We start from the raw sequence: 10,717 nt of genomic DNA, 5'->3' as shown, positions 1-10,717 counted from the left end.
AATACCTCTACTGATAAACCGAAGCATCAAGCTACAAATGATATAGAGGAATGTGGAGCATATTCTTCTGCGTTGCAAGCTGCTCCCAATTGACGATTAGAGCGTCTATCGCCCATGAAGATAACCGCGCTGTAGCAGAGAGACGCCTGACACGAGTGAATGATTCAATATACACAGTAGTAACGGATAGCCCAAACAGAGATCGAAATAGGTAGGCCAGGCAAAGAGGTGGGAAAGCGGTCCCAGGACCATTTGCAAGCACAAGTCGTGGGCGGAGACAAATGAGTAGCCACGCAGTCTCTAACGAGGCGAGAAGAGTGGTGAAAATAGCTGTGTGATAGGGCTGGTGTACTCGGCGCGCCCTTGTCACACAATGGATGTTGGCCTGGGATGAGGCAGGAAGTCGAAGTGCAGCGGCTCTAGAATGACCGTCACCCCTGGCAATAAGGTAGTGGGCAGGCTGTAAACGTTCAAGTACGCCCGGCATGTTGAGAACGTAAGTCATTTCTGCTGTGTGGCCTCCACTTCCAAGGACGACCAAAACTTTGTCTGTAGCCAGCAATCGAAAGTATATCTGAAGCGCAATAATAAGTGTGACTGTTAAGTAAAGAAAACCCCGGAAACTCAAGTGCATCAATCCTTGGTTATAACAATTTCAATCAAATCAATTTTTTGAAATTAAAAAATAACAATTGAAAAATGCAGAATAAAAAAATATGCGGGCGACCCATATAAGGCGTATAAATCTAGTATTACTTGTAGAACGCTTCTACTTCAATATTATCAATGTCTTCATTCCATGCTGTACCTTCCCCATTCTCGTACATGTCTGCCAACTCTGGAACCTCACTACTCTCGTCTATCTCAGCAAAAGACTCTGCGTATTGTAAGACATTCCGGCATATGATCTGGCCCGAGGGAACACCGGAGACAGATGCATAGGTCGGTATCAACTGGTACGTTAGTGCACTAGAGTTCCCGCCATCCTCACCTGGTCCTATCTGTGCAGCTAACGATCTTTTGGAGACTAGCTCTGTCGCGCTCTGGAGACTCAAGGAGCCTGTACCATGCTTGCCCTTCTGGGATAGGATACAGTCATCCAGTTGGGTGAGAACTATATTGTGGCTTATAGCCTCGCGGCACACAGGACAGCGCAGGGCGTCTCGCTTGTGTCGTGTATTATTAAGCTGCTTCCAACAAGATTTGCAGGTTACCACATGCTTGCATGGGAAGCAGAGCACTACTGCCAGATCACTGTAACATATATTACACGCCCCTTCTTGCAGGTCTATCTGCTCGCTTATCATAGTTGATATTTCCTCGAAGCCTGGAGAGCTCAGCGGATTGTGGAGATGGACACAAGTAGGGTCGTTGATAAAAATATAATTGAAAACACAATCAAGAAAATGCAGGATGAAGTTGCAATCCTCAGCATCACTATATTCATTTAGCAGAGCAGATGATAGCCCGTGGTAAAACGTGCTCACTAGATCAGATGAAAACGCCAGCCTTGCAACAAAGTATGTCAAAAATACTTGCATCATGGGGTCATCTCCGACGGCCTCGCACTGCTCAAGAAGTGAAGCTCCGGTATTATCGTAGAATTGAAAAGATAACTGCGGGTTGCTATACAATGCACACACGGCTAAGTAGGACTTATGTATCAAGGCGATAGAGAGTGCAGTGTCTCCATTGTTATTTTGGGCAATAATAGAGCTTGTGTCTTGAGAGCTTTCTCCTAATAACCTCTGTACTAACCCTGGTATGAACTGGTCCATGCCAGCTTTTATTAGAAGCATTAGCGGCGTGTTCCCATCTTTATCAGTAATGTAGTGCTCATATTGAAGCAATATTCTGGTGAGATCTGCATTCTTTCTACGGATGGCATAGTGCAGCGCACAGTGACCTGTATTGTCAAGCAGTCCTGACTCGTGGGCTGCAAGAAGCTGGACTATTTCTAACTTATCATATAGAGTGGCATATATGAGAGCAGTGGAGCCCAACTCAATGTATATTTGTGTATTGTGCTCGACACGGAACCTGCGGGTCGTAATCATCTTCTTTTCTTTACAGACCAGCTCCTTGACAATGTGAGCATTACCATTCTGTGCTGCTATGAATAGAGCACTTCTTCCGAAGCGATCTAGCCTTCCGAACTCCTTCTCACAGAGGAGAGGAATAAGACTCATATAGTTTTTCTCGGCAGCCAGCATCAGAGACGTTCTGGCGTCACAGTCTGCTAAGCATGCTTCGTAGTTGACAAGGATCTCAACCAAGTCGTATTCATTGTCTATTGTTGCCAAGATGAGGGCCGTTTGATGCTGTGCATCGAAGACCCCGGCCTCATAGGGTGCAAGTACAGTGACAAGCGGTGCGTTCCGGCGGAGTACTGCAAGCATGAGCGACGTCTGTCCTTTCTCGTTCTGGATCCGTTGCTCGTGCTCGACTAAAAGCGAAGCTAAAGAGATGTGGTCATTCATAACCGCCAGCATAAGCGCAGTGTGATAGTTCTTGCTAACGGCACACTTTTCATAAGGTATAAGTTCGGCCACACACTCAAGCTGGCCTCTTCGAGCGGCAAGCATGAGAGCCGTCTCACCAGCATCTGTGCGCATGCCAGCCTCCTTATTGGCGAGCAATCGAACACATTCCACGTTTCCCAGCTCTGCTGCAAACATTAACGCCGTCTTTTTACCGTGGTGAGTTGTCAGTCCAAATTCGTATGAAATAAGTATGCTACATATTTCTACCAAGTTGTCCTGTGCCGCAAGAATAAGCGCAGTCATCCCTTCTTTAGAAAACTCCGAGTGCAAGGTTGGGGCAAGTATAGACACAGCTCGAGCGTCTCTTTGAGCAACAGCAGCCATCAGGACGGTCTCCTTAGCGTTTCCGTATCGCTTATCATCGTCTTCATATGTTACTAGACACTCTATAGCATCCAGAAAACCTGTCTTCACAGCCAAGTAGATAGGCGACTGGCCGCTTATCGTTCTATGTTCAGCCTCTAAGACTGCAAGAACCTTGACAGCGGGCAGGAAGTTAGATGCAACAGCCTTGTACAGTGCCGTTTCGCCTTTACAATCTACTTTTCCTGCCTCACTATCGACGAGAAGTTCAACACATTCCGCGTGCTTTGTAAGCACAGAAATCATTAGTGCTGTGACAGAGACGCCTATTTCATAGGTCTGGGTGCCTAGCTGCAAGACTGATTCGTGACGCGTCGCATATCCACGCTCGTGGGGCAGGAGCAAGCGGACAATATCTGTGTTACCGTGAAAGGCTGCATACATTAACCCTGTCATGCCGTCGCTATCAGTGAGTGTAGCTTCGTGTGGAATGAGAATCTCCACTGCGACAGCACAGCCACTCATGGCGGCGAACATGAGCGCGGTGCGTCCCCATCTGTCTCTTCGCTTGACCCCATCAGAAAGTAAAAGCTGAATGATAGTAACATTGCCTTTTGTAGCAGCCTTCATCAGAGACGTGACGCCCTGCTCGTCGGTGACTTTGGACATAGCAGCAGCATATGAACGCACGGTCTCAATGTCACCGTGCTCTATTGCCGCAAACCACGCCTCGTCCTGCTGCGCAGACATTTTCCAAATCGAAAATCAGAAGAGCAACCCAACAGCAAGCAAAGGAATAGATGGATATGAATCAATTTACAATGTGGAACTAGTAAGCTAAGCTAGGCTCGGCGGTAGCACGGTTGGATCGATGACTAGTGAATCTTCGATCGTCTCGGTGGGCTGAGCGGTCTCAACAGTACCAGTTACCTGTGGGGTGTGCGACGGAATTTCTGCACTATCAACGAGGATATTCTCGTAATCTCCAGAGGAAGCTTGGCCCGTAACAGTCTTCGAGCCCTCCTCAAGCGCCTGGGACGCACGCGTAGATTCGACAGCTGAGGCCGTGGTAGATATGGGCTTGTTGCTCACGCTCTTCCTCGATATCTGGCTAGACTCCATGGCCTCCTGCACAGGGGACGTAGTCTTGACGCTAACGCTGGAAGAGTACTGATCAATCAGCTGCTGCATCAAATACAACGTGTCGTCTGTCTCTGGGTCTGTACTGGCCTTTGTGCACCGTTCAAGGAACTCCTTACTAACCTCGTGACTCACATCTTTGCAGATCTCTTCATACGGGGCACCCAGGAAGCCGTTGGCGATCTCCAGTTCGTTGTGCTTAAGCTGAAGCGCCCAGATATACACGCGTCTCACCATCGTCCTAAGCGATTTATACATAGCATCCTTGTGATCATCAGTCACCCCAAACTTCTTGCCAATGGCTTTCTGATAGACCATGTCGAAGACACTGTTCTGGTTTGAGTCCCTGCTCATGAGCTTCTCCACGAACTGTATGCGAAGCTTCTTATTCTCCGGAGATGTCTCAGCGGAGTCAAAGATATATTTAGTAAGCTTGTCGAAGACCTCTGTGCGCGCAAACAAGGCCAGGTGATGTATTGCATTCGTTCCCGTGACGGCCGTCATGTGGAGTTCCGTCTTAAGAAGCACGGCGTCCTTTAAGAGAATGAGGTCGATCATCTCCTTGTTTGCTGAAGAGCAGGCCATTCCAAGGGCCGTAAGACCTGATGCATTGCTAACTCCAAGAATCTGTCGGGAGACGGCGCCGCCGCTAGTACTGGCCTTTTCAAGGAGGAACTTCGCGACCGGGATGCTTCCGCGTGCAATGGCAATCATGAGAGGAGTAGAATCTTTGCCGAGGTTCATCTCTACATCTGCAGAACTGAACTTGGACTTAATCCTGACAGTGTCCCCAGTCTTAATCATATATTCAAAGTCAAAAAGCTTCTGGACAACCTGCAGATGGTTAAAGTAGCAAGCGTAGTGCATGGCGGTAAAGCTATTGAAGATGCTACCATCCGTGTTGGTTGCCCTTGTATCACGCTTCCCCTTCATCTTCGAGAGTTGTTTGTTTATAACAGTCAAGTTGCCGGTGGACGCCGCCTTTATCCAGTTGGCGAGGTCGTCCTTCTTCCCACCGCAACACATTTTTTAATTTTTATCTTTTTGTTTTTTAGCTTTTGAATCCGCAATTGAAAGAACTTTGCCATTTAAAGTTGATTTGACAAAAGCTTAAAAGTAAAAGCTTAAAAGTAAACAGGCCCGACTTATAAAATTGGCAGAGAGATAGGAAATGAACGAGACTGTCCGTTTCCTTCTGATAGTCGGGAGCATCTATGTCTGCCATGTTGCTAACTCTTACTTGGCAGAGACGCTCTATACGTCTCCTCCCCACAAAATTGACGTCCGATGGATCGGGCTGATCTTTGAGGGTGTCTGGAGCATTATCTTTGCAGAGGTGTATCGCATGGTCAGTAAAGCATACGACGGCTATGGGGCTAAAAAGACCGAGGGTGGAGTTGAAGACAGTGCGAAGGATGGTGCCAGAGGTGAACCTGCGCCATCTAATAGCAACAGCGTTAATGTCTCAGGAGTTGTCGAACACACCACGAGCAAAACCACGCGCAAAACCCTACGTGTGCACGAGTTTTTCCACGCTCTTGCGCATCCGGATTCGGAGCTAAAATGGGCGCAGTCTCTGATCGTCTGCGAGATTCTGCTCGCTCTAGGCAAGGTATTCTCTCTTCTGGCACTGAAATACGTCTCTTACACAACCTCTATGGTCTTCAAATCCTCTAAAACCTTGGGGATCTTAATGACTGCATTGCTGCTGGGGAATGTGCAGCACATCACACCATTGAGGATCCTGACCGTAATTGCGATAGTATCTGGGTCACTTGTTTATAGCCATGCTGAGTTGCGAAGCTACAACGGCACTACACCACACCCCATCCTAGGCTACATCCTCATGCTCTTGTCTGAGCTGTGCAATGGGTTTGGGTGCACATACCAGGACATCTCCGTGATGCAGTGCAAGCGGGAGACGGGTATGCTCATCAAGACCAACATTATCCAGCTAGCTAGCGGTGTCTGCACTCTCATTGCCGGGATAATTATGACTGGAATCTATAATTCTATAAACGACATAGTGATGCTCTCTCATACCACCTCGTGGATTGTTAAGCAGAATTTAGCAAGCATATTCTTGACCCTGGGACTCATACCAATCATCTACAGCTTGAAGCTGTATGGTTCACTACTGACTGGCATCATTAGTACCGTACGAAAATTAATAACTGTTGTCATCTCTATGTTCATGACAAATACTAAGCCTACCACGCAGAACTGGATAGGGATAGGGCTTACCTTCACGGGCCTAACCGTTAGCGTGCTCGAGTCAAAGATCATGAAGGTGTTTGGTGCAAACAGCCGCAGTAAGAATAAAAAACAAGATTAAGATCAAAACAGAAGCTGTTCTCTTTTGTATACTTTGTGGTGTTTTTGATTAGGAGTCGGCGTTCTTCTCTGCGCGGCGCGAAATAAATAGTTTTTTCTTGTGAGTTTTATAGTTCTTGATTGCAAGTTGGGAAAGGATTGCCTCCGGTGACTCCAAGAGCGCGCTGCACGTGGGGTGGAGAAGCAAATGCTCTAGGACAGAGTCGTAGTCAGTGTTACTGAAGTGACAAACAGGACAAAGATAGGGGATGTAGTGCTGACTCAGTGACATGCCCGAGCGCCAAGTGGTGAGGAGCTCTTCTTCACCAAGCCTTGAAAAGTGGCCCTTATGAGTAATTATTCCGTGTAATTGTAAATGTAGTGTGTATTCAGCAATCGTAGAAAAATAAAATTTAATGAAGTCCACGTCCACCAGCTGGCCACCTTTGGTCCTGGGAGCATCAGCCAGAGACTCCAAGTACACGGCGGCTTCTGGTATCATGGGCATGCGAGCTTCATTCTTCGAACTATCACCTCTATAGACGAGAGACTTCGGACCACGCTTGCGTCGAGTCTCCGTGGGTTCTGCAGAGCTAGAAGGAGAGCTGTTTTCGTCGTCACCATTGATATCTCTATCTTGATCATCGGTTATGTTTTGATTTGTGCCCATGTCCTCCTGAATGGGGCCTCCAAGAGTCGACTTGGCGTGACTGACCATATCACTTTCGTCTATGGGGAAAGCAGGCTGATTCATAGACCCTCTAGAAGCTTCCAGTAGTGCACCAATGCAGTGAATGCAGCAAAAGGGGCGCCATGTTGGGAATGTCGGGAAGTGTGTGAGGATGTGCTTACTAAGTGGGCAGAGATCCTTGTACAGAGTTTGAGAAGAAGACTGGCGGTCAAACAGATGAGCGGGACAGGTAGAAAAGAGCAGGTTACAAGAAGGAGCACAGCAATGCACATGTAAAGTCTTTTGAGCACTTACGTATCCTGCTATCTCCATCCGTGGAACACCAAGCGAAAGAACTTCAGAGACAACCATTGATTTGGCAATCTCTCTGAGAGTTCCAGCTGCAGCAGAAGTGAGCATCATATTAGAGTCACTACCACGCTGGCCTGTGTCCTGCGTTGCAGCCCACTCCAGTTTCACGCCCGATGGATACGACCACACACTACCACTGCACAGGTACTTGTAAAGTATATAGCCTCTAAACTGCTCAATGAGATTGCTTGGCAGGCAGTTAGGTTGTGGAGTGTACCCTAGTCCACGATCATATGCCTCCAAAGCGTCTTCCACTATCACTCCCCTAAGAAGGTCAGAATGAGACTTGGGTGTCAGCCTGGCAAGTTCTCTCTGCTCGAGCCAACGGTAAAAGGAGTTGGGCTCTGCGCAGGTGATAGTATGCAGACATCGGGGAAACGTGTGCGTAGACCGGTTTATTTCGCGGATCACCCTGTAGTATTCGTGCACCGAATTGTGGTACGCTACATCTTCTCCTATGGATACAGGATCTATGTAATGCATGGGTAGTACAGTCGCACACTGAGAGCCAAAGCTCACGACACCGTCTGGGGATTGATAGTAGGTGGAATCGTTTCTTGAACTACTACGTAGGATAGTCTTCCCGTTGTCAATTCGTATGACAGCATCTGTAGTGACCTTTGCCTTGTGCACACGTTTTGAGACGTGCTCTATAAAAAGGAAGCGGAGGAAAAAGGAGCCGTAGTCGGCGGAGATCTCAAAAGTATTGGCTGCTTCGGTGCGTTTAATTGACTTGATAGGTATATTAGTACGCATATGAGGAGCTATGAAGAATGAGGGGGGTGATACTGTATCTGCATCTGTAGGTGCAGGTGCGACTGTCTGGGCACAATCTTGACGGTTAGGCGAACAAAAGGCTAAACATGTCACCTTTTTAACTGATTGAGCTCTGCGAACATACTGGACTAGAGAGTGCACAGAAATCACCGGCGATGGCAGGACATGAACACATGTGAGAGAATGATCTTGATTGGGTTGGTAGACGACATAGTCACAGCAATATCCAGAGCCATCCATCACCATGTACCCGCTATAGACAAGCACCTGGTACGTTGCATGCATGATAAGTGGCTTTACCGAGGGTTCTCTATAAACCGCTTTTTGCAGTAACTCACCAATGTAAGCAGGGTCTCTCGCCTCGTGCATCCGAAGGTATTCACTGTCCACCCTGTAGACGCCCTCACTGACCTTGTAAGGTTTCTGATTCGACTGAAGGGTTATGTTAGATGTGAACCATAAATTGTGAGAGAAGGTCATTCGACCACAGCCCGCGAGCCGATTTTAATTAACTATTTACGCAGTTTGCTCTATCCCAGCAGGGCCTTGTCTGAACGCACCACAGACAGATTGCTATCTGCTATGGTAAAAAATAAGTGGGCTGTCTTGGAGGCTTCAGCACGGGCACTCTGGATATCGCGCTCACAAGAGAGAAGGTTGCCACGGATAGACTCTAGAGCTTCCGGAAGTTCTGCAAGCGCTTTGAGTCCACCAAAGAGTTCCTTCATCTGTCCTCGGGCATAGATGCAGCCTTGTCTCAAGGCTTCTTTAACGGTCATATTAAGGCACGTGGAACAGTCTGTGATAGTACGAAAACGCATAGACACGTCCTGGACTATAGATACGAGCTCCTGAATCTTGGAGCTGTCAGTAAACTCGGGTTGGGAACAATCTAGAGGTCTGCTACGCACCAAACGCTCATGGTTTGAAATCACTCTGTCTAAAAGTTGTGGAACCTCTTGAAGGTGTTCTGATAATGCTAATACAGGGTCAGCAGCATCCATACCCTGATCAGGTGAATGAAGATGCTTGAATTTGGTGAGAAGATTAGTCCTCGACATTTTTCACCGTTCGTCCAGACATGACTTTGCTTACTAGTCTTACTAGTGCTCAGCATTTACAGTTAGCTATCTAAATCGTCTATAGTCTGATGGTGGCTGATGCAACTGGCATTAAGCGAAATATCGTTTCCTTGTGGACTCTGGAGCACCAGCATCCCATTTTCGTTCAAGTACAGTCTGTGACTAGTTGCATTCCTAATGATATCAAAGCTACTCATAGTGTGACTATCTTCCGAGGCAGTAGACAGCCCGCTTTCCTGCCGAACATGCCTTATATTTGCCCGATCTTGTCCGGCTTCTTGTTGACCGAATATAGCCGCGGGTACTACAGAGAGGTCCGGCTTAATAACAAGGTTTCCGTTTTCATCTAAGTATGTTCTGGCTATTCCCAAGAGAATCTCATCAGGATTCTGGTTCAATAACTGACAACAATTAACATAACAATCCAGCTTATTAGCCAAGTCCAGCACCCGTTGATCGGTTGTCATCTTACTGTTAATAAAGAAGTCCTCATTAGTGGCATTAATTATTAAGGCGTCATTTAAATAGCACACCGAATAATCTACACGAGTTCCCGAGTTGATAAGCTCTTTGGCCTTCTCTACAGGGTTTGTGATCAGCCACAAAACCACGTCCTTGAAGACTGACAGCAGGGTGACTTTGCATGCTTGCTTGTTTTGGAGGCTTGTTGAAAAGTGCTCATATTGGACTGTATTCTCAACATAATAAAAAATATCGCGTCCAGATCTATCGCGTTTCAGCAGAGCCTTAACAAAATCCATCTTAAACTCTAAATCTGAAAGACTCGACGTGTCCAATTTTAGAAGAGTCTTACAAACACTGTCAAGCACATAATTTCTCCCGAAGGTAGCTGCAATCTGGAGGGCCGTAAGGCCTTCTATCGTCTCAGCGCCTATCTCGTAGCGCATAAGAAGCTTTTGGTGTGCATACAAAAACGTTAATACGTTAGTAGAATCTATCATGCAGAAGCACATAAGAGCAGTTTGGCCTCGCTCATTCTGAATGCCCACCATACGCTTGAGAACATCTTCCCCCTTTGAACTGGCAAAGTTCAAGATGGTAAGAGCCACATCCATGTTACCTGATATTATTGCGATCATAAGAGGCGAAGTTCCAGCTGCACACTTGAATTTCGTATCTCCTGAAGACATTGTTGCCATCGTGAGGACGGCTTCAACCTGAGTATAGAGATCATATTCATACTCTAGGAGCGTCGTTACCACATTGAGGGCTCCAGTCATACAAGCATAATGGAGACCAGAGAACCCCTTGTAAACCTTGACGTTGAAGTCTGTGTCGCGTCTGTCAAATGACCTCTTGCATTTACCTAATTGGGCCTTGACGACGTCTGTTTTATTATCCGAGCACGCGGAAAACCACGATGGATCTGCTCCCCGGGCAGCCCCGGATTTCCTGGGCCTGGAACAAATGTTCATTTTAAATTAGCAAAACAATCTCCCTGCGCCGGGAATGGTGCAGGGAATGGCCGCAAACAATAAAAATTACACCAAAGAGCC

The 10,717-nt window shown here is 47.1% G+C and overlaps 7 protein-coding genes across 7 annotated transcripts; 1 reads left to right on the top strand and 6 right to left on the bottom strand.

Moving 5' to 3' along the window:
• Positions 1-31: 31 nt before the first annotated feature.
• On the bottom strand, positions 32-634 carry GL50803_0061359 (Beta-1,4-N-acetylglucosaminyltransferase; the record flags this gene model as incomplete). The annotated part of the gene is made up of 1 exon (XM_038046267.1): positions 32-634. One exon carries the CDS (start codon positions 632-634, stop codon positions 32-34), a length of 603 nt encoding a protein of 200 aa, XP_037901727.1.
• A 118-nt stretch (positions 635-752) lies between these two features.
• On the bottom strand, positions 753-3,596 carry GL50803_00115054 (Ankyrin repeat protein 2; the record flags this gene model as incomplete). The annotated part of the gene is made up of 1 exon (XM_001706175.1): positions 753-3,596. One exon carries the CDS (start codon positions 3,594-3,596, stop codon positions 753-755), a length of 2,844 nt encoding a protein of 947 aa, XP_001706227.1.
• An 87-nt stretch (positions 3,597-3,683) lies between these two features.
• Positions 3,684-5,012, bottom strand: GL50803_0011720 (Ankyrin repeat protein 1; the record flags this gene model as incomplete). The annotated part of the gene is made up of 1 exon (XM_001706176.1): positions 3,684-5,012. One exon carries the CDS (start codon positions 5,010-5,012, stop codon positions 3,684-3,686), a length of 1,329 nt encoding a protein of 442 aa, XP_001706228.1.
• A 145-nt stretch (positions 5,013-5,157) lies between these two features.
• On the top strand, positions 5,158-6,321 carry GL50803_0015483 (UAA transporter family protein; the record flags this gene model as incomplete). The annotated part of the gene is made up of 1 exon (XM_001706177.1): positions 5,158-6,321. One exon carries the CDS (start codon positions 5,158-5,160, stop codon positions 6,319-6,321), a length of 1,164 nt encoding a protein of 387 aa, XP_001706229.1.
• Positions 6,322-6,369: 48 nt separating this feature from the next.
• On the bottom strand, positions 6,370-8,598 carry GL50803_0011716 (uncharacterized protein; the record flags this gene model as incomplete). Its single annotated transcript, XM_038045691.1, has 1 exon — positions 6,370-8,598. The coding sequence occupies one exon, from the start codon at positions 8,596-8,598 to the stop codon at positions 6,370-6,372; it is 2,229 nt and encodes a 742-aa protein (XP_037901726.1).
• Positions 8,599-8,648: 50 nt separating this feature from the next.
• On the bottom strand, positions 8,649-9,179 carry GL50803_0011715 (uncharacterized protein; the record flags this gene model as incomplete). Its single annotated transcript, XM_038045690.1, has 1 exon — positions 8,649-9,179. One exon carries the CDS (start codon positions 9,177-9,179, stop codon positions 8,649-8,651), a length of 531 nt encoding a protein of 176 aa, XP_037901725.1.
• Positions 9,180-9,241: 62 nt separating this feature from the next.
• On the bottom strand, positions 9,242-10,636 carry GL50803_0011714 (Ankyrin repeat protein 1; the record flags this gene model as incomplete). The annotated part of the gene is made up of 1 exon (XM_001706178.1): positions 9,242-10,636. One exon carries the CDS (start codon positions 10,634-10,636, stop codon positions 9,242-9,244), a length of 1,395 nt encoding a protein of 464 aa, XP_001706230.1.
• Between the last annotated feature and the right edge of the window lie 81 nt (positions 10,637-10,717).

This window comes from Giardia intestinalis, chromosome 2 (genome assembly GCF_000002435.2).
Source record: "Giardia intestinalis strain WB C6 chromosome 2, whole genome shotgun sequence".
Taxonomy (NCBI): domain Eukaryota; phylum Fornicata; order Diplomonadida; family Hexamitidae; genus Giardia; species Giardia duodenalis.
Note: the sequence above shows the minus strand (reverse complement) of the source record. Positions and strands in the feature narration are given on the sequence as shown.